At 39.1% G+C, this 26602-nt stretch overlaps 1 protein-coding gene across 1 annotated transcript in view; it reads right to left on the bottom strand.

Moving 5' to 3' along the window:
• The window catches only part of dnah7 (dynein, axonemal, heavy chain 7), a 137410-nt gene that overhangs the window by 5848 nt on the left and 104960 nt on the right, over positions 1-26602 (bottom strand). The window contains exons 55-65 of the mRNA XM_041807667.1: positions 23081-23173; positions 22739-22915; positions 22359-22520; positions 22059-22259; positions 21696-21857; positions 20033-20218; positions 17463-17600; positions 11409-11639; positions 9166-9318; positions 4651-4828; positions 2174-2277 (exon numbers count right to left, since the gene is read on the bottom strand). Of these exons, the coding sequence (XP_041663601.1) occupies positions 2174-2277; positions 4651-4828; positions 9166-9318; positions 11409-11639; positions 17463-17600; positions 20033-20218; positions 21696-21857; positions 22059-22259; positions 22359-22520; positions 22739-22915; positions 23081-23173 (1785 nt within the window). The remainder of the gene's footprint in view (positions 1-2173; positions 2278-4650; positions 4829-9165; positions 9319-11408; positions 11640-17462; positions 17601-20032; positions 20219-21695; positions 21858-22058; positions 22260-22358; positions 22521-22738; positions 22916-23080; positions 23174-26602) is intronic.

Below are 26602 nucleotides of genomic sequence, written 5' to 3'. Positions count from 1 at the left end.
AAGTCAATTAAACTAACTACCGATCATTTCTTATAAACACAAGCTTAAAATCCTGGTCTAGTGCTCTTTTAAACTGTAATGAACCTCCCGCCAATAGAGGCCACTGTAGCTTCAGTTTATGGCTGCTGTCAGCGCTTCCCCCGGGACTTTACTGGACATAAACATAAAAAGCTTAGCAGCTGGCTTATAGTAGGAACAGTGCAGTGTGACAGCTTTATCCTAAGTTGTGGCATGCCAAAATATCTACGTACTTAAAATCTATGTACTTAAAATATCTATGGCCTTGGCTTGTCAAACATTTACCTTTTTTATCATTACCTGATTCCCTTTTTAGTCTTTAACAAGTTCCTTTTTCTATGATTACATTCAGGTCATAGTCTTTAAAGGAAAAGTAGGTCACTATTGAAACACTGATTCAATTACCCCTTAGGTTAAGACAGTATGAAAGCATGTATTTATTTTTTGCTCAGAGGCCAAACAAAGCAGTGTAAATATGTTAGACGTTGGAGGAACTTTGATAAATACAGATGCTAATCCAATTGTTCTTTCCACTTTCTGAAGAGTTTTTTCTTCAGAGAAAATTGGCTTATCGTAATAAAAGTCCAAATCCAAGAGGACCACTATTTAGTTTTTAATTAATGGTTCAGTGTGACCACAGGCCCTCAATTTACCTGGTGGAGTTTAATCTCCAGTGCAGCTGTCACTCTTATTTACAGCTCAATGCTTGGGGAGACGCTACTAGGGAAGGAAGGCTTGAATGCAAACAAACATCTGGGAGTTGCCCTATGCACCTCGGGGTGCCAGTCAAACTGTTCCTTTTCTTTTTTAGGGGATTGGAGATACAATTAACCAATGAGATCAGGGTGAGCGTTATTAAGAACTTAAAATTGGCCAGAAAGAGATCGATACAGCTGCCTTTTTTCTGGGAAGTTGACTTTGAGGGAACAAACTTGTTGGCCTCACAGATTCAGAGTTTTCTCAGAGTCACTCATTCATATCTCCCTCTACACTGCTGCTGAGTTGAGTCTAAACCAAACAGCAGCCTCTCTTTCTCACCAAACCCTATAACTGATTGTCATATTTTACCTGTTCTCAGGCCACATGAGACATATAATCCCTCCAGCAAGTCCTAGTTCTTTTCTGGCTGTGGGACAGTGGACCAGTTCATTACCCTTGCAGGACTTCTTGAGGAAGCGTGGGAGTTTGCTCATCCAGTGTACATGTGCTTTGTGGACTTGGAGAAGGCATATGATTGCGTCCCTCGGGGGGTCATGTGGGGGGTACTGCGGAAATATAGGGTCCTGGAAAAAACATAGGCTCAATATAAGCTCAACCTGCTACCAATGCAACCAGCCCCGGATAAGCGGAAAAAGATGGACGGATGGATGGATCTGGGTCTTCCCCAGGGTCTCTTCCCAGTTGGATGTGCCCAGAAGACCTCCACAGGGAGGTGTCCAGGAGGCATCCTAATCAGATGCCTGAACCACCTCAACTGGCTCCTTTGCAAAGAACTCGCAATCTCATTCTTTCGGTCATTACAGCCTCAGACTTGGAGGTGTTTAACCTCATTCCGACCTCTTTGTACTCAGCTACAAACCACTCCAGTGCCTGCAGGAGGTCCCTGGCAGAAGAAGCCAACAGAACCACATCTACAAAAAGCAGATATGATATTCTGAGGTCCCCTAATTAGAAACCCTCCTGCCCCTGACTGTGCCTCAAGATCCTGTCTATGAAAAATTGCACACAGAATCGAAGATAAAAGGCGTTTCTGGCAGAGATCAACGTGCACCGGGAACCAGGTTGAGCTTTGGATTCAAACACTCCAACTTTGGTCCCACTTGCCATCGCAGCAGCTCAAGGGCCCCATATTCCCACAGTACCCCCCACATGACCCCCCATGGGACACAACTGTAAGTCTCCTCCAATAGAGTGTGTATAATATTTAATTTTTGTTCAGCCACAGCCAATAAGTGACAAGTATGAGAACCCCTTTCAGTAAAAAAAAAAAAAACTAAAAAAAAAAATGCTTCTTTCAAATACTTTCAATGAAATACAATGAAATGAAATAAATGAAACACTTAAACCTAACAGGCCAAAACATAAAATAAATCCAAATCAGTCTGGCTGTTTTACAGTTTCTAAGGTTTCTGGGCATGTTTTGTGATGTTCTTACCACAGGCATGGGGTCATGCAGCACTTTTGGGTAGGACTCAGCGAGAAGTTTGGTCTCTCTGTCCCAGCGTGCTCCGTCAAGAAACAAACCTCTGATGTACACACCTGATTGTCACACACACATACAAAGCAACATTAGACAAGGCAGAAGTGGTTAGAGTTACTTTAAGGCATCAACTATACTCTACCGTGTTAGTGCAGTCAGCAGTGGTACTGCCAGCTGTAACCCTGTAAGCACAGTTTGAACTACTATGACCAGTAAAAAAAAAAAAAAATCTGAAAACCAAGCTGTGCCAACAACATATCCTGTGTGTAATTCTTTTTTTTATTTCTTTTTGTTCTTCATTTGCAATCTTTGCATCCACTCACCAACATTATGATGTAAATACAGTTGAAGGCATATTATTGGTGTGTTGGTAAGAATTTGAGAACCATTTGATTGAGAAAAAAAATGAAAATTTTTCAGACTTTAGGATTGAAAAGCAACTCTGTCAAATTAATTTTTATTATTAGAAAGAGATAACCTGAAGATATACAAATAACGATTTTTCTAATGCTGATTTCTTTTATCAAGGGAAAAAGTCATCCAAACCTACCAAGCCCTGTGTGAAAAAGTCACAGCATCTCCACTGGATTTGAGCTAAGACTTTGACTAAGCAAAGGCAAAGCCTTGATGGCCTGACATTCCTCTTCAGGATGCAGGAGCAGAATTTATGAGTTAGTTTAGTTAGCTGAGTTGGTTTTACTTCAGATGTAACAGGACATTTACCTTCCAAAAAGTTCCACCTTTGTCTCATCAGTCCACAGAATATTTTTCCAAAAGTCCTGGGGATCATTAAGATGTTTTTTTGGTAAATGTGAGACGAGCCTTTGTGTTCTTTTTGGTAAGCAGTGGTTTTGGCCTAGGAACTCTCCCATGGATGTCATGTTTGCCCAGTCTCTTTCTTATTGTTAAATCATGAACACTGACCTTAACTGAGTCAAGTGAGGCCTAAAGGTCTTTAGATACTATTCTGAGTTCTTTTGTGACCTCCTGTATGAGTCAATGATGTGCTCTTGGAGTAATTTTGGTAGGCCAGCCACTCCTGGGAAGGCTCATCCCGTTTCAAGTTTTCCCCGTTGGTGGATAAGGGCTCTCAATGTGGTTTAATACAGTTCCAAAGCCTTAGAAGTGGCTTTGGAACCCTTTCCAGACTGATAGATTTCAGTAACTTTGTTTTTGAGTTTCTTTAGGTTGTTGACGATGATGTGCTACTTTTTGAGACCTCTTAGCATACTTCATTTTGTCAGACAGGTTCTGTTAAAGGGATTTCTTGATTTAACAGGTCTGGCAGTAATCAGGCCTGGGAGTGCAATGACTTTTTTTTTTTTTTTTTTTAACAGAGGGCCGGGTAGGTTTGGATGGCTTTTCTTCCTCTAATATATGAATTATCATTTTAAAACTGCATCTTGTATCTACCTGGGTTATCTTTGTCCAGTATCAAAATTCGTTTAATGGTATTGTACACTGATATCAGTATTTAGACAAGGATTATTAAGACCAGTTGTCTGTATTGTTGTGCTGTATGGGTCGCATGAGCGCTCTCTCTCTCTCTCTCTCTCTCTCTTGCTCAGCCACTGTGGTTGTGTGTGTGGGCATGGGAACCTAGAAGATAAAGCTGTATTACATGCACTGGAAGCTTTCTTGTTTGTCCTATGAAATTTAATCCTTGCCGTACCATTGACAGTCAGTGATCGATATTTAGACAACAGTAAAACACTATAAATCCAGCTATACTGACCTCATTGTTTCTGTATAAAGCACGGGAGGCGTCTTACTAATGGGATGGGGCAAAAAAAAAAAAAAAAAGAAAAAAAAAAAAAAAGAAGACAAGATTTAGAAAAACTGACTGGTGCAATCCTGCATCACACACCCAAATGCACAAACACACTGTCAGATTTGCAGCTTGGCGGTAGAGGCTATGTTATTGTGATGGGGCCCCAGCTGGGGACTGATTGAACGCGAGGCTTAATGTGAGACTTTGACTGAGAATCTCACAGCAGAGCTGGAGGCACAGCGAGGGGCTGACGCAGGCCTGCATGCAGACGAGAGGCAGGAAGGCTTTGCTTCAACTTACTTTCTCACTTTTACATTCGGCTTCTCTTATAGTCAGTCAGCCTAATGCCAGTCTCCATGTGCTTATTTCTACTCTTCCGCCCACTGCTTATTTCACTTTCTTCTTTGAGTCTTTACTTTTTCTGCACTTGCACCCTTTTAAATATCCCTCTCACTGCTTCCTTCCCCAAGTGCTCTCTATCTTCCTGATGTCTTCTCTCTTCCATCTTTTAACTGTGGGATGGTTTTTAACAAAAAGGTGCCATTTCTTTCAATCCAAAGCCACCCTAAATATCCTCCTATTACTTTTAAACTGCCCCCCCCCCCCTTAATGATACTCCTATTGTACCATATCTTGTAGACTACCTCAGTTCCTATCTTACCATCTGCAGGGGGTCTTGTGTACTGGTTATCTTCCAGGACTTCAAAGTCGAAGCCCAGCAGGTCAATTGGGACGGTGTGTTTCCTGGCATAGTTCTGCTGGCTGCCTGTGAGGAAGGCCTGGGTGAAGAAGAATCCTGATATCCAGAACACTGCAGGGGTACCCTGATCATACCAATCCTAAAAAAGGGAGTAGGACACAGAAATGGTAAATCTATAAAAACCGAAACATAAGTAAGAGATGGAGAGGGCAAAAGTAAAGTACAACACTGTATAGTTAAACAATGTTCAGGTGGTTTAGCATCTTACATTATCAATTCAACCTGGGGCCATATTCATAAACTTTTCTCAGTTCCAAGAGTTTTTCCTTGATCAAATTCTAAGAAAGAACCATTAAATTCTCTGAGAACCTCTCCCATAAGATTTGATCCTGATAAAGATAAGTTATTCACAAGGCATCTTAGCCCAGTAGAAAGTCGTAGGGATTAGGGACCTAATCGTGTCTTTACTCTAACAATACACACAAAGTTTGTGCGGTGTTGGATGTATTGATCTTCTCTTCCATGCTCCTGTCATTCTCCCTCGTCTCTCCCTCATACAATGCTGTCTGTCTGTCTGTTTCATATTGGACCTGTATGCTAAATTCAGATGCATACTGTCTTGTTAACCAAACAGCAGCAGCTACGATATTAGTGAAGGAAAAATGCATCATTTTATATGTCAATCTTTAATCAGAAGTTTGCACAGACTGAGAGCTGTCCTCTCACCAACAGCCAACTCACTGAAACCGTCAGTGCATAATTGGAGAGGACAAGGAGAACAGAGAAGTAAGCTAGGAGACACTCGCTTTTAGCATCGTCTAGCCTTAATAGCTTAATATAAAACTTGGGATTATAGCAGCGCTCCTCTTCAACATAATGACACCTGTACTGCGTATGCCCTGAGCCTTCCCCGTCTGTAAGAGCTGCAGCAGGTCACTCTCTCACCATCGTGAAGCGTGGCCGCGCAGGATTATGCATGACGAGAGGAAATAACATTCCACTTGAATCTAAAATGTACCAGAAATAAGAAATAAATGGACTGGGCATGAAATTCAGATCTCAAAACAAAGTGGAGTGAAGTTTTTAGGGCAACAAGTAAAACTTAAAGTCTTATCTGTGCGCCTGGCATGCACGCACCTCTCACTTTGTCATAGCACCTGTGCAATGAGGAGTGAAAACCTCTTAGCACAGACCAATTTTCTTGTAGCATTTGCGACATATATGCCGCACTGTACAGCCCTAAATTGTATTGTTATTTGTAGAATAACTCTTTAGTTGGTGATTGGTAGTGTTGCACAACTTTAGTAGGTTAGCTAAAAAGATGAAGAAGTAGAAGAAGAAACCATGGGTTGTGGTTAACCTTGTCAATAACAGGAAAAATGTTTTTTTGAAAGCATTTTTTGTAACAAAAATTGAGTCACAGGTCAGTAAGTACAATGGCTATCAATAAAATTATTAATACAAAAATAAACAATGAAAGTGAAGAAACAATGTTGTCAAATTTGGGAGCTCATGAGCTAGCCAGATGTGAACCAATGCAATCTTTTATTTTGAAAGTTAGAAGCTCACAGCATAGCTTCACGTTTGTCTCCTGGAAGTCTGTATGTGAAAGGCTGTACAGAGAGGTCTCCAGGTTGCAGCCATCCACTCTTGCAAAAATGTGCCATTAGGGACTCCATTCTGCCGCCTCACTTGCTGTTTCTTCTCATTGCTCAGAGTTTCTGAGAGTGTTCCTAAATCCTTTTCAAGCTAGGACTCTTTACAAAGATTTTTTAGTGCTAATTTGGGAGCTCTGAGAGGGTTCTTAGAATGTTTATATGAATACAGGGCCTGAGGTGCTGAAAGAACTGGATTTTCTATCATCTCAGGCTCAATCTCACACAAAAGAAACAGGAAAAAGATGACTGGGTAAAGGTAAAATCTCTATATGATCTCTAATATTTTCATACAACTTCAGTCTGTCAGACATGCTTTTCATTCCAAGAGAGTTTGAAATGTTGAATAATATCATGAGTCTACAGCTATGTTAGCAGCTCTTTGTAGCTGTACTCAGTAAATGCATTGCATTGATCTAATACCAACATAAGCAGTCCAAAAGTTATAATGCAGCTACCCAGTGGCTGATCCTTCTCCCTGTTTGTTTGTTTTTTTTTGCCTTGTACTGCAGTGTTGACTATTTATCTCATCTTAAAGTTCATTGATGGTGTTTCTGCTGAAAGTTTTGACATCCTCAGGTGACTGTCTTGTCTTGAAAAAGAGCACTAAACATGAAGATCATCAAAAACAGAAACTGAAAGTTCCTCACAGCAGCTCTAAGTAAAGCCAGTATAGTCTTTTCCAATGGCATTTCAATGTATGAGACTTATGGCTAACATTGAAAAATATGTTACTGCAACATAGAATATGTGGAGCTACATCAGTTTCATCTAAATTTGGCTGACTGCAGAGGTCAGCCCTACACGTGGGTCTGTATGTGACTGAGTGACTCTACTTTCAGAGCCATACATACAGAGTTATGCAAGGTGAAGGGTATAGTTGTACTGAAAGCCATTTTTAATGGCTATTGCCACTGCAGTGATTACCTTGGATGTAGCTTTAGTATAGTGTCAGTTTCACTAGAACTGGACAGCATGTCTTTATCAAAACAAGGACAGAGGGCAACACTGACAGGTTTTTATGGCAGAGAAGATGTTTTCGCTCTTCTCATGGACTGCTTCAGTATAAGTTTGCGATCATTAGCGGGTGGTGTATCCAATGGCTGCTGCCGTGGTAGCTATTAGCTTGGGATGTACCTGTAGGAAATTGGACCACATTATTTTTTTAGAAAAAAACAGCAAAGAGCCACATCAAAAGCTTGACTTGGCAGAGATGATGTTTTTGCATGGCGTTGGCATTAATTTTCACAGAGAACTACCGCCATTAACAATCTACATCTTTTGTTGTTCTGATTGGACCGTCATGCATAGATAGCATGTTCCTCCAATTACCTTTCAACAATTTTCTGAAAAGTCCCACCCTTCCCAAATGCTTTCTATGGAGCTTTTCCAGATGAATGTGAAATATATTCATACAATGGATATATGAAACATTCTATCTAATGCATCAAGTTAGCTGTTTACTGCCGACAGGGCTTTATGTTTTAAACTTCTGGGATCTTTCAATTCTCAGCCCACAGACATAAGGGACAGCACAATTACACATCCCAAAAACCAATAACTCTGCCAGAACACACAATTAAGTCGGGCATTTCAACAGGCATTCCAGACGGTTGCGGTCAGCCATATACCCGTTTTTTTTTTTTTTTTGTTTTAATGAAGATTTGTTTTTGGGCCTTTTCGTGCCTTTATTAGATAGAGGAGGACAGTGGATAGACTTGGAAACAGGAACAAGAGTGGGGGAGAGACATGCGGCCAAGGGCCTCAGGCCGGATTCGAGCCCGGGCTGCCCGCGTACATGGTGTGTGTCTTAACCACTCGACTACCGGCATGCCCAATATACTAGGTTTTAACCTAACCTTGTTTCTTGCTCAGAACAAATGAAAAAGAAGAGTGGTTTAAAATCTGCCATTTACAAAGTACAACTCAATATAACATACATGTGGTTAGTTTTTTAAGTCTCCTATGTCAAGTGGGATGTATTTTTCATCTCAGCTCTTGGTCATTTAGAAAAAAAAAACAAAACAAAAACAATCATACTGCCTTAAAATGCCAGGATATTTTGCTAAGAAAGCATGCTTTCTCAGATGATAAACCCGTGACTTCCCAGGTCACCCTGTGGGGAGTCATGGGTGGACATATCCATTGGAAACACACAGTGCATTGTTTGCAGTCCACTGAGTTATAATGAACAGGAGAAATACAGTATTGCTCCAGTCCAAATACAAAGGGAAACATGTGAACCGTCAGTTTTATATTGAAGTCTCACATGATATAGTAGCTCATGAGTCTGCATGTGTTTCCTGCACCAACTCAGCCTTGAGTGTAAAGCAGTACTAGAGCCCCTCTCTCTTCTGCAAATGACTGGTCTTGCATAAGTCAGTGTGACACAGCTTAAGGTGGGATCTCAGCTTTCACTGGAGGGTACAGTGTGTACTGATGTAACATAAGAGCCTAGCCAAACAAGGTCCCACAGACTTGTAGTCTTTGGAGGGTTTCTACATATTATTATAGATAATATCAGCCTCCAAAAAGCAGCATGAGTAGTACAGAGTAAACCAGATGACCTTCTTTTGTAACACATCTCTGCCCTAGGGGAAAAAAAAAAAAGTTGTCTACCATAAATACACAGGGCTATTTTCCCATGTGATTCACATTATTCAATACATTGTTTTTCAACCCTAAGACTAATTTTTCTTAGTCTCTTCTATAAATAAGAACTAAAAATGTCAAAACATTTGACGAACAGAGATATGGTACACTCACATAGAGAAGATAGCTTGTTTACCTACTGTTAACTACATCTCTGCTTGAGTCATACCTGTAAGAACTTCAGACGCTCCAGGAAGTCGTTGACGTAGCTTCCCAGTGGTTTGAGGCTGGGGTAGGACTTCTTCATCCACATGCCAGGGATACGACCCTTTAAGATGCTGCTTACCACGTCCTCCAGCTCAGCTGACATCACCACCAAACCCTGTTTGTGAACACATGCATATGCAAAACCACTGAATCACTCAAACATTTGCTTAACATCTTGTCAAGTGGTTTAAGCCCTGCTCTAACTTTGAATGGAAACTGGCAGAAATTCAAGCTTGTCACCTAAGAACTACTCCCTTGTGGAAGGTGACAGACAGCCACATAATAGGAACACTTATCACTCTGCAGGGGGCCTTTGATACCAGTATGAAAGATGATGAGCTCATGCTCCTTGCTGACTCTTAACTCACTTCACTTTAACCTCATGAGGCCGATGCATCACAAAAGGAGAAAAATGTGCATAAAGCTTGTTTATGAAATGACAAAACACACATGTTTAGGCATCCTTTCAATTTGAATGTGGTTTAAATACTCATTAATGCATATATATTCAGATGAGGTGATTAGTGTAATGTTGTTTAATTATAGGCCAAGTACTGCCATATTAAAAAATCTCCAAACTTTTTGAAATATTGATTAATTTTGCTAACGGATGTTACTGATTCTGCATTCTTTCAGAGCATCACATTGTGGCATCATTTCAGGCGCTTATTTAATTATGAATAGGCTTGAAAATAGATAATTTTGGGGAGTCTTTAACCCCTCCTTTCTCATTCTTTTATGAATACAGCGACAACTACAACTTTTCTAACTTGACATCCCACATGAAGGTCACATTTTAAAAGGGTGGTTCTACTGGAGACAGAGGAAGGTTAACATCTTCTGAGATGAAGGACTGAGTCATGGAAAAGATGAAATGGCGATTGTTCATTGTGTTAAAGACATACTTCAGTCATTATAGTACTTCTCCTTAAGTGCTTGCCTAATGGGACAAGGATAGTAGACATCTGAATGACTAAATCAAGCTATTACCTTAGCTCAGGTAAACTGTACATGTTAACGTACTGACTGGTAACAAATGGTACACAATGTTCATCTCCAAACAGAGTGTGGTTTTTTCACCTCCAAATAAAGTCACACAATTACAGCAGTATCAACTAAGAACGGAGACACTGTTTAACACATTTTGCGACATTTTTGGCAGGAAAGAGATTTTGCCGTCACCTCAGTTAATTGTATTCTGTTTTGTCTGTCTAAAAACAACTTGAGCTGAGTATGCTCAGCACATGTTGCTTGTAAAAGTCATTCTAGTATTATTGTACTTGGATCAGTCCAAGGAAATGTCTATGCTCACAGTCTGTTCTCATATTAAACAGACTTAAACTATCAGTCTGTTGAAGTGGGCATAGCTAGCTTGTTTACAGGCAGTAATTTGGTTGTTAGAAAAAGCTCAAAGCACTGCTTCATACTGAAGTCTTACATTTGGTAGAAAGGAAGTGTTGTATACATAATCACAGTGCAGGAAGGGAGAAACTATCCAGCAGAATCAGCTCTGTCCTTTTCCATGCTACAGATGAAAATGCCACTTTCTGAGAGAAGGTCAAGAGCTACAGTTAATAATTCAGAGATTTAGCTTGCTGTCTCATTCTTGTCATTCACACAAGGTCAACAACAACTCTATGTTGTATTCACTTCATTCTTCCTTTGCCTAGTGCTTGTAGAATGCAAAATACTACCTGTACATATGTGCTAAGCAGGTAGCAGTTCTTCTGTATAGTGTATGGTTCTGTATTCCTATTAAATTATCCTAAACTTTCTGAATTAGTGTCTGTTTGTATGCAACAGTAAATAATGGTGTTTAAGTGCCTTTAGGGTGTGCACTGAAAGCTCACACTATCTGATTTCTGATGATGAATTAACAGAGTTTTCCTCTGTAATCATTCAGCAGAGGTGTGCCTCCTTCCATGAAATATTGCTTTCATGTAAAATCAATAATGATTCATCATTTGGTCTTCCTGTTTATCTAAAATAAACAAATTAAGTGTAATCATAATACATTTAGGTGTATATTACACTGATAATGTCCAAGTGCCATCCATTAGATATGGACCAAGATTTTGCTCAGAACAAAGCAACACCAAACTCTTATGTTTGCGTGAATGTGAGAGGATTTCTGCAACACGTCTCGTATTTTGACGCTGATATGATAAAACATCAAACACCTTTTCTTTAGCTCCGCTTACAAACCTTTATGGCCTTCTGGATGTTGACACAGGAGTCTCGGATGGTGCAGAGCAGGTTGTTGAAGCGGCCCATCTCCTGAACCAGCACTGTGTTCATGCTCTGGTTGTAGCTGGTGGGAAAGCATCTCATTGCCGCCTCCATGTCAAAGTCTCCAGGCAGTGTGCTCAGGATGTCAGCTGCCACATCAAAGACCATGTCATCTGAGGATTTGGCATCTCCGCCTGAAGCGCGGGACTGATCAGAGACACAGAGTGATAGAGGCCTGATGAGAAGGGGAGGCTGGACTCATGACTGGGATTGACTTGACAGCTCTTCATTTTTTGTGAAAATTTTATTTTGCTGTCTCTGAGTTGTCTAATTATTTATTACTCTTTCATGTGTCTGTATTAGAGATATTCTGATCCTCGAAGCACCCGATGTTCTGAGTATCTGACTTTTGACTTGGTATTACATACTGTATACCCAATAAACTTTGGGGAAGAATTACATCTATTCAAGCTTTAAAAAGGCACAACTCTACACAGGATGTCATGGGATTGCTAATTTTCTTTTACCCAAAAGCTGATACTAGAAAAGAATTCATGTATTAGTAACAGCAACTTCAAAATTTAATAAGGAAAGCATTTAAAAAAGTCAGTCTGTCTCCCTGCATCCACATTATCATTTCAGTTGAAAAAACGTACAGCTAGCTCAGTGGACAAGTCAAAAGTCTGCTGCATCTTGACAAAGAGCGGCACAATTAATCTAATCGCAATTGCAATCGCAACATCAGACTTTGCAATTACATAAGTGAAGTTAAAAGTTTAAAATAAATGATCTTGAAAGCAGTGCAGCAAAAACTAAAGGTTTTGTGTTTTTATTAATGCAAATTAATATTTGTATGTTTGGACAGGGTACATGCAGAAAGCAGGACATCAAAATGTATAATTTTTTAGACCATTTTTAACTCTCTTAATGCTTTTTAAGACCCTATTGACACTTCAGTTTCCAACCTGTTTCAAAAGCAGTGGTTTTGTATGTTTTGTAGTGATTGTAGGGTAAAAATGTAACAATGTAGAAAAAAAATGCCAGTAGTATTTCCTATTGTAGCATAAAAATAGAGCTTTCTTAGAGAATTTTGAGAATATGAGGAAAAAGACCCTAGTTTGATACCATAAGGTAGCTGAAAATGCAGGGTCTTTGTATCAAATGACCTACAGTTGCCACACCACAGTCATAAAGTACCTTTTACAAATTTTGCACTTCAGCTCCAACTAGAGACGCAGAGGAGCTCTGTGTACAATCTGAGTCAGCCATGCTAGACCATCAGATCTGGCATAGTTCCAAAAGAAACTCACACAGGATTAAAATAAGATAAAATAAAAAAACAAACACAGATAAACTAAATTACGATCTTTTAGTAAAAATGAAAATTTTAAAAGCTATAAAATTTAAGACTTCATAGTCTTGCCCTTAAGACTTTTAAATACTTTTTAAAAGCCTTTATTTTCATTAAAATGATTTATTTATTCTTAATACGTTTTAAGACCCCCGGACACTCTACACATTACCAAACTGTCAGTATTCTCTACATTTTACTTGATAAATAAGCAAACAGACTCATGATATCATTCATGTATTACATCGTAATTGCAAATGCAAAGCACAAAACTGTCCAGTAAAATCATAATTGCACATTATTATCTAAGAGTGCAGCACTACTGTAAGACTGTAGGAAAATCCAAAATGACACAAAAACAGTTCCACATGCAAAAGGAATTTTAAAATGCAATAAAAAGGACGTGATAAACTAAAGAACTACAGAGATGAATTGCAATTAAAAATGTTTCTCTTTGAAGGCCTAAGTCTGAAGACAAAAGGGTACAAGTGCTGATTGTTCTTTGTAGTGTTACATAAAGGTGCTTTTAGTGAAACTTCGCTTTCGCTTTGCTCATTATATCTTGTAGGCAACAAAATGCAAACTGAAAATGTCCTTCAAAAAAGACACCAGGGAGAATCTTAAGTGTTACAATCCAGAAAGTTTTACGATGAAGTAGTTTTATTTAAACAGTCTCCCTTCTTATGTCCTTGACAACAACCTTCAACACTATGACCTTCAGTGTGTCATGGTTGCTATTTCCAGCTTTGGCCCAAATGAAGACCTGAGAAGGAACTCGTAGGCTATTTTAAGGTATCTTATTTTGCCATGCAGATAAAGGCTGTTTGTTTAAAAAACATAACAGTATACCTGGGACTACTTTTTTGAAGGACAGCTGCAATTTGCATTTCTAATTGAACTCTTTTTACTATCCCTTCACCCTTCTTCCTAAGATGCAATTAGTTTAAGGTCTCTTTGTTTCAGAAATGCCCCTTTGAAAGACCTTTTTATTGTCATTAAAGAGTGGAATCAGTGCATACTCCATGTAGAAAAAGTAAGCCTTTAAAATTCCTGTTTCATGTTCACGCTGTTGTCTGACACAGTGATATAAAATGAGGATCTCTGCTTTTTAATCTATCTGTTTCGAGAATACCACATTAGTTAGGCTCTATAGAAAATAAGTGGTATTGCTATACAAAAGGGATTTAGTAAATGGAGTCCCTCTTCTGACACAGTGGTGCACAAGCACAAAAGCACACATAAAATCATCAGATATATGCCTTCATATTTCCCCAATCTCTCTGATGCAGATATTTGATATGATTTTATCAGCATATGTAATAATCACTCATGCTGGTAATAATTCACTCTGATCTGTGATTCCTCTGCTTTCCTCTCAGCTCAACTTGTATCACTTACCTATTTTGTGCTCAGTCACCAGGAAGCGGTAATGGATAATCATTGGATAATGGCATTGGGGTTACAGTAGGGGAATGACAAATAGCTGTTTCATTCCATTTGAAGCGTCTCTCTGTTTATCGGTCATTGAGACTGATGAGAACGAATTAGATGCTAATAAAGTCCACACATGACTGAAGCCATTATTAATCTTGTTGAAAGGAGTTGATATGAATAATGCCAGACTCTATTGAGTCTAATTTCACTTTGAGTGGCAAGGCTGATAGAAATGATTTCCTCTTGTTGTTTAGTCTGATTGTATATGTAAACACAATGGTAACTTCAATTTTGAAGGATAACAATTAAAGGATGCACAGAATATGTTTAAGTGTGATACATGACTGGTCGTATGTGGATGACTAAATAAAGTTTGATTGCCACATGTTTTCAACTATCTTAAGGCACTGAGGAAAGTAATGCCTATTTTCTGCACCTTAAAATAAATAAAATAGTCTTAGGATAAATATCCCTTTCCATTTTGCAGGAGAAGCTGCACTTCGTCGTCTTCATCTAGATCTTGTTCTTAAGTCTGGTATTTGATCTGGAGCCGACACTGACTGGAGCCAGGGAGCGGTACAATATAACCCTTGACAAGATAACCTAGTCTTACCCTACAGAGCAGAGATATAATGATGCAAGATCACACAGCTCCGCCAAAAGCCACAGTGAGTGTGAGCTATACTGTATTTTTGCAGATTCAAAGGAAGACAACCTAATAGGAAGCATTTTTTGTTCTTTGGGAAGTCTTTCTACAAACAACTGAAATATTTATTTATATGTTTCTCTTTAATTAATGTTGCATGGTACATTTTAATGGAGGGCAATAAATATTTAATGTTGGCAGGAATACTTATAAAAGTTTGTGCAAACTTGAGGGAAGTTGTGTTTTAATGTGAGCATCCTAGCCTTTTTTCAGTGTGTGTCTGTGTGCATTACTTGCATGGTGAAAGTATGACACATGGTGTCTAAATGTTGAATCTGTACCAGCTGAGAACTGATATCCCAAGTGAGCATCTGGGATGTTAGAGATGAGAGGGTGCACTGATTTGGAAGGCAACCTAGATCTCTCGGCACTGGCAATCAAACTTTTTTTCCACCTCTACCCATGCCAGGCCACAGATCTGTTTCATGTCTGATCCCTCTGTCACACTTCTACTGTCATCAACCCCCAGGTCATTTATGATAATAAAGAATTAAGGAACTAAACACTTTTTAAAGCACTAGCCCTCAGTGATCATTATCAAAATGAACCCAAACAGAAGGACCAAAGCAACTGTTTGGTAGGCAAATTCAATTTTCCTTTTTAATGTTAGAACTAGATATTAAACACAATCACAAAAATAAATAATTATCTCACAACAGAAAAACTCTTTTATGGTGGGACTATTTAACTGTATAAACATGACCATTTTGTTATTTTAAGGCCTAAGCATTGCCTACAAAAAGATAGCTAGACAATATATCTTAAAGTATAGGATTTTCTTTGCTATAGTTTCTTCTCTGGAGCGACTGTGGCTTCAATGGTAGAGTCAAACTCAGAATCAGTAGATGGTGGGTTCAATCCTCAGTTCCTGCAGTCACATGTTAATGTCTCTTTGGGAAAGACACTTAACCCCAATTTACTCCCGTTGCTCTGTCGTAAGTGTGTATGGATGCGTTTGAATGGAATCAGCTAATACAGGCCATAACAAACTCACCATCAGTGAGTGAACATGGAGTGAAAGGTAGGAAACTAAAAAAGCACAATTCTTTTACCATTCTCAAGTCTTTCTAAATTATGCTTTTATAATATCAAAACCCCAAAATTTAAAATCACTTATTCCTACAAACAAATATCCTAGTTTGTTACTACTAACAGACTTTCAATTCACGTCCACTTTTTTTTTTTTTTTTTTTTTTCACAGCTGTAAGTTACGTGGTAAAGGAAGCTGTAATGTAACCTTGCCTGTGATCAGACAAATCCATCTTGCAAGACTGCACTGTTTGTGCCTAACCTGTCTTCAGGTCTGGCACAAATGAAGTATATAGTATAGAGGCAGTTTTATCAGAACCACACCTCATTTGTTTATGAAATAAAGATCAAAGAATAGTACTGAAAGCTTTTCATGACAGAAAAGGTATTTTCGCTCTTCTGCCGAGCTGTTTTGGCATGAACTTGCAAGAGTTACTGGGCAGCGGGTATGTTACAGTGTGAATCGGTATGTGCAATGGCTTCTAGCTGCACGATGAGCTCGTATGTAGCCACAGCAGCAGCTTTATCAGAATTAGTTCTGTTTCTTTAATAAAACAAGAGTAAAGTGCCATACTTAAAGCTTTATATGACAGAATAGATGCTTCCGTTCTTCTCCCACCATACTTCATCATGGGTTTGCAATGGGGTTAATATGTACAGTAAGCCAGTGTTTACGATCGCTGCTATCACTGATGCAATCAGCTCACACATAGCTGGGGTGCAGGTGACCTAGTGGTTTAAGGTGTGCCCCATGTACGTGGTCAGCCCAGTTTCGAATCCAGCCTGTGGTACTTTCCACATGTCTGCTCCTAGATCTCTCATCTTTTTCCAAAACTGGAATACTATCCTCCTCCGTCAATAAATGCATAAAAAGCTCAAAAATAAAACTCAAAAAAAGAAAGCTTTAGAGGCGAGGCACCTATACAGGAATTGCACCATATTTCTTTACAAAAACAAGAGCAAAGAAGCTTCTCTTGACAGAGAAGATGTTTTCGCTCTTCTCCCACACAGCCTCAGCATGAGTTTTATCCACATCATGTTCCACTGTTTATATACTGCTTTTGTACTGGAGCTGTGCATGCATACAACCTCAATTTGTCTTGTCGTTCTGATTGGTGCATAATTGTGACTGACACAACTTTTGTCTAATCACCTACCAACAATTTTATGAAAAGTGCTGTCCTTCCCAAATGCTTCCTATGGGAGGTTTCCCACATGAATGAGTAATATACACATGCAATGGACATATGAAACAGTCTATCTAACTCATCAGGTTATTGTGCTTTTGCAAGTAATAGACTAAACAAATTAAAATGTACCCAATCTCTGCTGTACCCTCAGATGAAGGGATACTGGAAGCTTTAAAGAAATCTAAGCTGTAGGGTTGTTTCCCCCTTGTAAAACACAGAACTTTCAAATTCTCATATTCAAAATAATAGTATGTTCATGTTACTTGCTCAAAAGACAATGAATATGATAACTGCCATTTTACAGGTCCAGATGGATCTACCTGTGTGAGCAAGATGCTGTCAAACAGTAGCTGTGTCTCAGCCTGATCCTTGGTGATATCTGCGTTGGCGTTCATGCCAAATATCTCAGGTGACGGGTTGAGTGGTAGTGACTTGGTGTATTCTATATAGCTGTTATACTGAAACAGAGAGGCAGAGAAGAGGAAGAGAAGCAAAGTAAATTAATACCCAAATTTTAACTCAACATCAGGAAACATCTCCAGTAATAACACACTGAAAAACAAGTCGGCTTCTTAGATTGCTGACATTTATTATAATGACTATGCAAATGTGCCTTCATGAATAAAAGATGTGGTTGCAGGGGGGTGCAGCACTGGAGAACAAAATGCCAAATAAAATAGAGCGCACCAAAGATTGCACTTGTGTTAACAAATACATCAACTCTCACTGATGGTGGCTGCCTGCTGTGCCTTGTTACCCACATTTTATCTCTAAATGACTTTTTAAAGGTAGCTCAACATGCTGAGCCACTGTGAGTCCTGCAATATGCTTAGTTTAAAAAGAAAATACATTAAAATGAGTTCAACTTTTCTAGAGTTTTAAGTGATACTCCAGGTACCTACAAGTAACTGATGAATGTCTCGGGAACAGTTTCAGCTTTGCTATTTAATCAGCCTGTCCCAAACTTCAGTATGCTGCAGCCCAATTTAAAACAAGGAAATCTTCTGGGACCCATCCTCATTTAACTGTAACAGGAGTCTAAACGTATTTTCACTCAGATTTTTATTTTATAAACTGAGAATTTCAATACAAACACTTGCCTTTCAGGGACATTAACATTACAGCTGAAGTGAGCCACTGCTGTTTATCTTGTTTTGTTCAGGCATTTGCAAAGTCATCTTCATGTCTTTTTGTGATATTCATCTCAAATGTACTTTGTGGCACAGCAAAATATTTTCTAGTAGCATTAACGTCTCTGAATACTGTGATAAATTCTTAAAATGGGGAAGTAAGGCACACAGTACATTTAACAAAGTGTCATCAGTTAATACAACACCAGTTTAACCTTGACACCTGTTCTATAAATCAAAAAGGACAAAAATGTGACATCAGTTGTTAATTTCTATAGTTTTTAGTTCGCGAAAATGATCTTTTGCAGCCCACCCACAGTAACTCTGGGGTACACCGGGGGCCCCTTGTGAAGCTCAGCTCTAGATATTAAAGTTAATGCAACCCTTACAGACTGGGGTACCTGCAGACACAAGAAGTCACACATGTGCTCTACTCTATTGATAAGAGCAATCCATCCGAGTACTTTGCCCAAATGCTGCCAGCCCCTCCCCTCTCTGTGGGAAAGCATTCCATAAAAATGAACGGCAGTAATTGGGAAAGACTGGGTCATAAGGGCTTTAAAAGCTAAAAATATGAAAATTGTACGGTTAAATGGTTACTCAGAGTCAATCAGAGTAGTTGAACTGCCTGTGCTCGCTCTGCCACTGCCCCTTTGCTCAGCGAGAGCAAAGGGTCAGTGGGTCTCAGAGCTACAGTTGCACCATTGACGAGGAAAAGCTTACTTATGAGGTGAAGAGCCGCAGAAATTTTCATAAAACCATACATCCTACAAGCAAACATTATTCTTTTAACTGCCTAATGCACTCACTCATGGCAGAAGCAGTAACATAATGGAATCATGTCGGAATGAATGACAGATCAACCCCAAAAAAGGTAAAATACTCCGCAGTTGACATACTATTCCTGCAGGAACTCGTAGTTCTCCCAAGATCTCTGCCCTCTGATCAGGGCTGTACTCCGTTGTGCAGCACTCTGGTGTAGTGTTCAAGATCGATCGCCTTAGGTCCGAGCTAAATCATAGTACTGCGGAGCGCAGTGTATGTGAAAACTGAGGGGAAGTGTGTCCCTAGAAGTCTTCATGACAATAAGGTAAATTCTGTTCCTCATGACTTAATTCTGTTGTTTTCCATTCTTTTTTTTCACAATACTGCATTTAAAACCAATGCACTGGGATTTTCAAGACACAAATCAGAAAATCTCCATCTGCCAGTGATACTTAAGATAGAGACCTACGACATTTAAATAGTAGGCCTATGCAAATTAACTGTCAATTGCCTATAAATAGTCATCTGTTTTGTTACATAGTGTATTATGTACATAATGATTAGAAATTATATTAGTATTTCAGCAGTTTTTTTATTACAGAAGTTAATTTCTTGGATAGTAGTGCTTGTATGTAAAGTGTGTTAGTATGGCAGGGTTTTATTACATCCTGCATAGCATATCAATGTTGCTGAGTCCAATATCTCAAACTACCTCTGATACAACAAAACAAAAGTGTCACACTCAGAGACTGCAGCCTGCTAAATATGGCTCAATGAGCTGGTTAGGGTGTCAATTAAATGTTATGCTTTGCATCTAAAACACAAATTGTTCTTCAATGTGTAATACTGTACTAAATCCCTCTGGTTACTGCGTATTACACTTATTACATTTCTAAGTCTTCTTCTATGCTTACAGCTATATCTCATCTGAAGATGTGATTTCAAGATAAGGCTTGCATTGATTTAAAGCAATTTTGTTGATTTTCTGTTCTTACATCTCCCTCAGCTGGTGCATAGTAGAGCCCACTGGGATCAAACTTGTAGTCTGCATCTTCAATAATTTTAGGGCTGTAGAAGATGGAGAGGATTGTGCGCAGGGTTCGTCTGTCCCAGTCATCTGTTACACGACCTCCGTAGTTGCACTCACCAGTCATGTAGCGCAGGGCGTCAAAAGGTACCTCCTGTGAAAAACAAGAGAGCCATGCATTTGAACCTGGACCCTCCAAACAGCTGATAGGGAACCACAATTATAAGATGAAGCGAGCACTGACAAAACACAGAAATGTAAAGTGTTGTGGGTAGGTTGTTTTGAAACAAAAAACCCTGACATAAATTCACTTAAGACCTAGACTTTGAATCAAAAGTGACATACTAGGAGATAAAATGTTTGGTCAGTCGACACCGTGACATTTCTGGGAGAGGTTTTTACTTACAAATTCAGCAAGCAACACTTGGATACAAGATGGAAATGTCACCGTTCAAAGGAGATACCCTCGGTGATTTATTTCTGCCATTTTAACTTACCTGTAGCAGAGGAACTGGGAATAATGGAGAGCTATCTGGTTGTAGAAAATGTCAAGGGGGTTTCTGATAAAAGCTGATCTTGACTGAAGAGGAACAAACTTGCCAGAATCCCTATCTGTATTTATGTTGCATTTCTATAGGAGTGTATGATGTTATTACATATTCTAGTTTGCCTCCAACATATAAGCGCATCTAAAAAACTAGTATATCATAAAATGTTTTTTTTCCCCAGTGATTTAATTCAAGAAGTGACACTTCCATATATTCTAGATTTATCTCAACTTTTTTTGATTTGATGATTACAGCTCACAAAAATCCAAAATCCATTATCTCAAAATATCAGTCCAAAAAGGATTTATAATACAGAAATGCTGACCTCCTGGAAAATTATGCTCATTTATGCACTCAGTAATTGGTTAGAACTCCTTTTACAATCATTTTTTGTGATGTGGCATGAAGCCAATCACTCTGTGGCCCTGCTAGGGTGTTGTGAGCCCAGGTTTCTCTAAAAGTATCTTCAGCTCATCTGTATTTTTGAGTCTGGCATCTGTCACCAGTATCTCAATAAATCTTCAGACAGAATCTCCAAGTCAATGGCTGACAGCATTGACTCTGTATTTGATAAAGCACCGTGGACCAACACCAGCAGATGACATGGCACCCCAACCCATCACTGACTGTCAAGTCAGCAGTCTTCCCCCTGATTGCAGTTGTGTGCCTGAACCAGAGTGAGAGAATCAAGGCTTAGGGAAACTTTACAAATTAAACCTTTCCATAATAATCTAACATTTTTAGATAGTGGATTTATATGAGGTAATCATCAAGACTAAATTGAAAAAGTCTTGGAATATTTTACTATCTATGAGATTAATCGAGAATATATCAAAGTTTAACTTTTTAAAGTAAATTACAGGAGAAAGTGAACCTCTACATGACATTATAGTTTGGATTTTCCTCATTTTAATTACGAGAAGTTTGTACGGTAAAACTTTTTGTGTGCTAGTCTGCTTACAACACTGCAGGGAATTTTGTTGGTGGAAAACCAGCTTATTTTCTCACTGATGATTTGTTGGAAAAATAGTATAATAGTACAGTTCATTCAGGGTTATGTGTGAAATTTCAAACATGAACAACCTGGTACTGTTCAAGGAACATGTGTAGCTGCTGCACAGAGATACGGAGGTCGGTCTCATTGAACTCGTACGGAATGTTCCAGCCTAAAGGTCCAAACTTTCTCCTCTCCTGGGTCAGGGCGTGGAAGAAGCACAGGCCGTACAGTAGCTTCTTGAACACAGCCTGAGAGATGAATGGATAAATGGAAGGCGAAGATAAATAATAGTGAATGTTTTCCACTGCCAAAACAAGCACTCTGTGAAGTGCACAGCAGGGATGATAACAGACACAAAGAAGCTTTGGACACCCACTGTTAAAGGCATGATAGATATGCGCAGCAAGCTGTCTAGACACTCACAAAGAAATGCACACACACATACTGACCTGTTTGCTACAGCTGCCAAAAAACTCTGGGTCAGAGATGGGGTCCATTAAGAATGAGCGGGCAATGTTGGAGCGGAGTCCCTTTGGAGCCTCATTGGTCATCTTCACCCCGTTCTGCAGCACCGCCACAGGGAAGGTTGGAGACGGGTAGCTTGTCAGCCAGAGCCTAAAGTCTGGGTGGGTGGTATCGGGATTCAGCTCCTGCTCAAAGCAACAAAGACAACGTTAAAAGCAATCTAAGGAAGATGTGCATTTGCACTGTTCCCATCTGGTGAAAAGTGTGTTTATGTGTGTTATGACCTCGCAGACTCTCTCCAGTGTAGACATCCACGATGTGGCCAGATGGCAGTTCTGCAGAACCACCCAGGTGCCCTCTTTAATGCCTGTCTCAATCATACGCATAGCAATAGGACCCTGGCCTTGGCCCAGAGAGAGGGAGGTCAGCTTGTTACCGGTAAAGCCCTGAAGGATAAAACAACCACACACATACACAGACCCACACACACATACACTTTGTCACTTATGTGGACGACATTTTTGACAGCAAATGAGTACTTTTCAGTGCTTTTAGGAGCTGTGTGGGAGCCTGGGACATCTAGAGGATTCAATTTCTAGTTTCATTTTGAATTTGTACACACAGCAGGCTTCAAAGCTGCTGAATTTCTCAGGTTCCTTCGTACCTTTTCATCTCCGAACTTGAGCAAGGCAGCCATCGGGTCTGAGCCAGGAGAGAGGATGAAGATAAGTGAAGCACAGCAGTGACTATCAACGAAAGCTTTACTCAGGTTGAAGGGTGGTGCTTCGATGAAGGGACGGCCCAAACTGTTGGATACAAACTCCTGGACCATGGGAATAATCTGGTGACGCATTATGAAATATGTTAACCCTCAATGCTTCATGTAATGCCTGAAAACCTGGGAGGTTTTTTTTTTTTCAATTAGAAAGTCATTACAAGAATTAATTAAAATCTCTTTATCAAAATAATATCATACCATGTTCATTAAAACAGTGCATGAACTGACCTTATCTGGTCTGAGACAACGGATCACCAGCATCTTCTGAAACTGGCTCAGCTTCTCCTGCCACTCATAAGGAAACGATGTCTGATGGGGGTTCTGCAGATATACACAACACAATCATACCAAATTAGACTCTGATATTATGGTTTTTGGTCGTATACTTTTTGGTCATGTATCGATTTAACTATCCAAGGATTAAACAGCCCATAGAGCTGTAGGTCCTATGATATTTTACAGACAGACAGGCTCTTGCAGATGCATGCCTCTGATGGTCAGTTGAGAAGGATATAGTGTCTGCAAAAGAATGCAAGCCAGGGGTAAATTGAGATTGCTCTCTACCAACAAGGAAGCAATCTGCAAACAGAGGAAACTGAAGATGGTAACCGATATAGTTAGCTCATCTATGACGTAGACCAGGGGTCATCAATTAAAATTCTTCGAGGTCTGGTTTCCAAAATTCCCTTAAGTGAAGGTCCAAAATATAATTTAATCTCACCTGTAATATAATTCAGTCCAGTTTATGAAAAAGCAATGAAAACAACATTTCATGAACTGGAGGTATTATTCAAAAACTATAATAATCTAGCAATATCAAGAAATATCTAGATAAATTCATCTGGTTGCAAGAAAAAGAAGCTTTGTAAGCTATTTAAATACAAAATAGGCTACACAGACAGCTCTTCAAAAATAGTGCCTAGATCACATAAAAAAACTTAATTCACCAAAAATAAAATAAATAAATCAAAGGTAAAGGGTTACTTTCCTCTAATCTTGTTTTCCGGATAGTCATTTTCAAAGCCAATTCTTAAATTTAAAAAACTCAAAATATTAAACGGCTTTAATATTTACCTTTCTCTAGCTTTCCCTCCAAGTCATCCTGTCATTAATTCTGAGATGAAATCAGGCATTTATCGAACAATCCTGGAGTTATCAATGGTTTTGGTTGTATACCTAAGCTATAACCACTTTAAGCGAGTGCTGTTGATCAGAGGATGATTGTGTCACTGATCATGTCAGACTCTAAGTTTGCTGATGACCGCTTCCTCTGATCAGATGCCAGGGTGGTTGTTCAAAAACATGTGTTTGACTTATAGTAATGTTTGACATTAACACATTTAATGATCGCGAGTGTATTGAAGTATATGAAGAATGTCAGTTGTAATCTGCCTGTGGAAAAAATGAACATACAATTTGAATAAGAAGTCTCTTTTTTGTTGTTATGTGTTCTAACTTTAAAGCTCAGTGTCTCTACTCTTCCCTGACTCACTTTCTCTGCTGTTTTAATGAGACTCCACTGACTTCTCTGTGTGTCGCTGCAGCTGTAGGCTGCTTTAACATCCACTGTCTTCACTGGCAGTGTCTCATCTGAGTGACACATCTGACTGGCTGAGTAATGTTATATCTAGCTACCGTATGCATGGCACTACATGTTAATGTTGATGCTGTTTGATGCTGTCACGTGCGTAAGTATTAGGCATGTAGGATGCTAAGGATTCACCATGGGGCATGATGTGCCACAACCTGGGGCTGGGGCGTGTTAAGCTTGATACATTTCTACACATATCTAATACTCAGCAGCCAAGGTCAAGCTCAATGGCATGTCTTTCGTCTGGGCCTTTTCACCCCTAGACACTGCTGGCAGTTTTTGAAAGTAAAAAAATTCTAGTTTTTTCTCATAAATCAACAACTTTTAAAACTTGAGAATTAGTTTAACCCCTTTTTTTCTTTGAAAATTAACAGATCCTGTCTTATTTTTTGTCCAGAGTTCCCTTATAATAAATCATAATAATGGTTAGTTGAGGAAAAAAGGTTGGGAACCTCTGCCATAGGACAGAGCACTACCAGGTTGCGTCAATCCACCTGATGGTGCCCTAAGACTCGCCACATATATGCCTCAATTTTTGGCCACAACATGGTTAGAAGTTCTGCACGGTACTTTATGTACCCTGTGTTGGGACCAGGAGAACTCACATGCTGTCTAACTTAGCCTGCTGTCTTCATCTTACAATAAAGCTTTTATAAATACTGTTATTTAGTCTTGTAGTCATGATTTGACCACTGTGATTAACATAAGGTCTTGTAGTCATTAATGTAAATAAATCTTACTTCTTTTCAGACTCACATAAATAAACACATGCACTCTTAAGAGCATAAATATCCTGTAAAACTCAACTCCTCATTGACTAGCATAAAGTAAAATCAAACAAACAAGAGGGGTCCAAACAGGATGATGCAGATGATTAAATGCACTATATCATGCCTTTAAATTTTGAGATATTCAGTTTCTTTTATTCCTCAGGGAAGGAATCATACCCCTTATCAGGTGGCTGAATGCCTTTTACTCAACTATACTTGAGGAGGCTTCTGGGGTGGAGCTCCATTTGTATCGAGCAATTGCAAGATTAAGCAATGTAATTAAGCAAAAAGAGGGGTAATCTGTAATGTGAATGGGAAGGAGAGCAATGGGGGGAATAGATAAATATGTATGAAAAAGCAAAGAGAGAAAAGTAGGAGGTAGGTATGGAAACAGGAAAACCCACTGGGTACTGGGTCAGAGCAATATGTTTGATTAATTTGAGACACAAGTGTACAAGAGAAAATGAGAAATGTTAGCAAGAAGTTTAGGAAATTATTTTCCCCTGGCTGTTTGTAGAGAGGCTTCTGGCTATGTGCACCGGCAGGTGCTTTGAAATGGATACACCTATTTAGGATCTCCTGGGGATTCTCTGTGTGTACAGGGGTGTGTAAGCGTGTGTGAACTTGAGTGCCTGTGTGCTTGATTGAACAGCTGTTCTTGCATCAAGATTGAATAAATGTGAATTCTACGACTGGAACAAACTAGATTTAATTAGATAGAAGTGTTGTGGCTGATTCTGTTGATTATAAATCAAAGATGGTGACTGTGTACGTGCATGCATCTTTGTGAGCGACGGAAAAGAGAGAAGCATGTGTGCAGCAGACATTTGTTTGTGTGCACCACATGTTGATTAAACAGCTGTTCTTGTGTCTAGATTGCATGGATGTGACACGAACAACATGAAAAGATTTAATTAGACAGAAGTTCAATTTTAGTTTCTTTATCATTGATTAAAGGAGGGTGCATGTGTCCATCATTTTCGTCTGACAAGCAAATTACTTTTCTTCTGCCATATTTTTTTACTGTGCCCTTGTTTATTATAAATCAGAACTCATGGGACTCACCAATCTGTCATGATCTTTAAAAAAAACTCAGAAATCTGCATCAGAGGATTACTAAATAGCAAAAAGATAAAAGTATAAATGGTTTTAAACAATTCCAGTGTAACACGGGTAACAACTTTAAAGTAAGTATGCAGAAAAAAGCAAAAGAGGTGCAATCTGGTAGCTGTTTATTTAAGATTTAAAGGTGTTATGGTAGTAGCTTAAGTAATTTCTGTCTTCTATAAAGCAAAGCTTAAATGGAGACTATATTTAGAAACACAAAATCAAAGTACTGTATGAACTGTTTTCAGTATGTACAGTCATATTTAATTTATGTCAGAGGTT

This window comes from Cheilinus undulatus, linkage group 15 (genome assembly GCF_018320785.1).
Source record: "Cheilinus undulatus linkage group 15, ASM1832078v1, whole genome shotgun sequence".
Taxonomy (NCBI): domain Eukaryota; kingdom Metazoa; phylum Chordata; class Actinopteri; order Labriformes; family Labridae; genus Cheilinus; species Cheilinus undulatus.
This window is presented reverse-complemented; position numbering and strand designations above follow the sequence as displayed.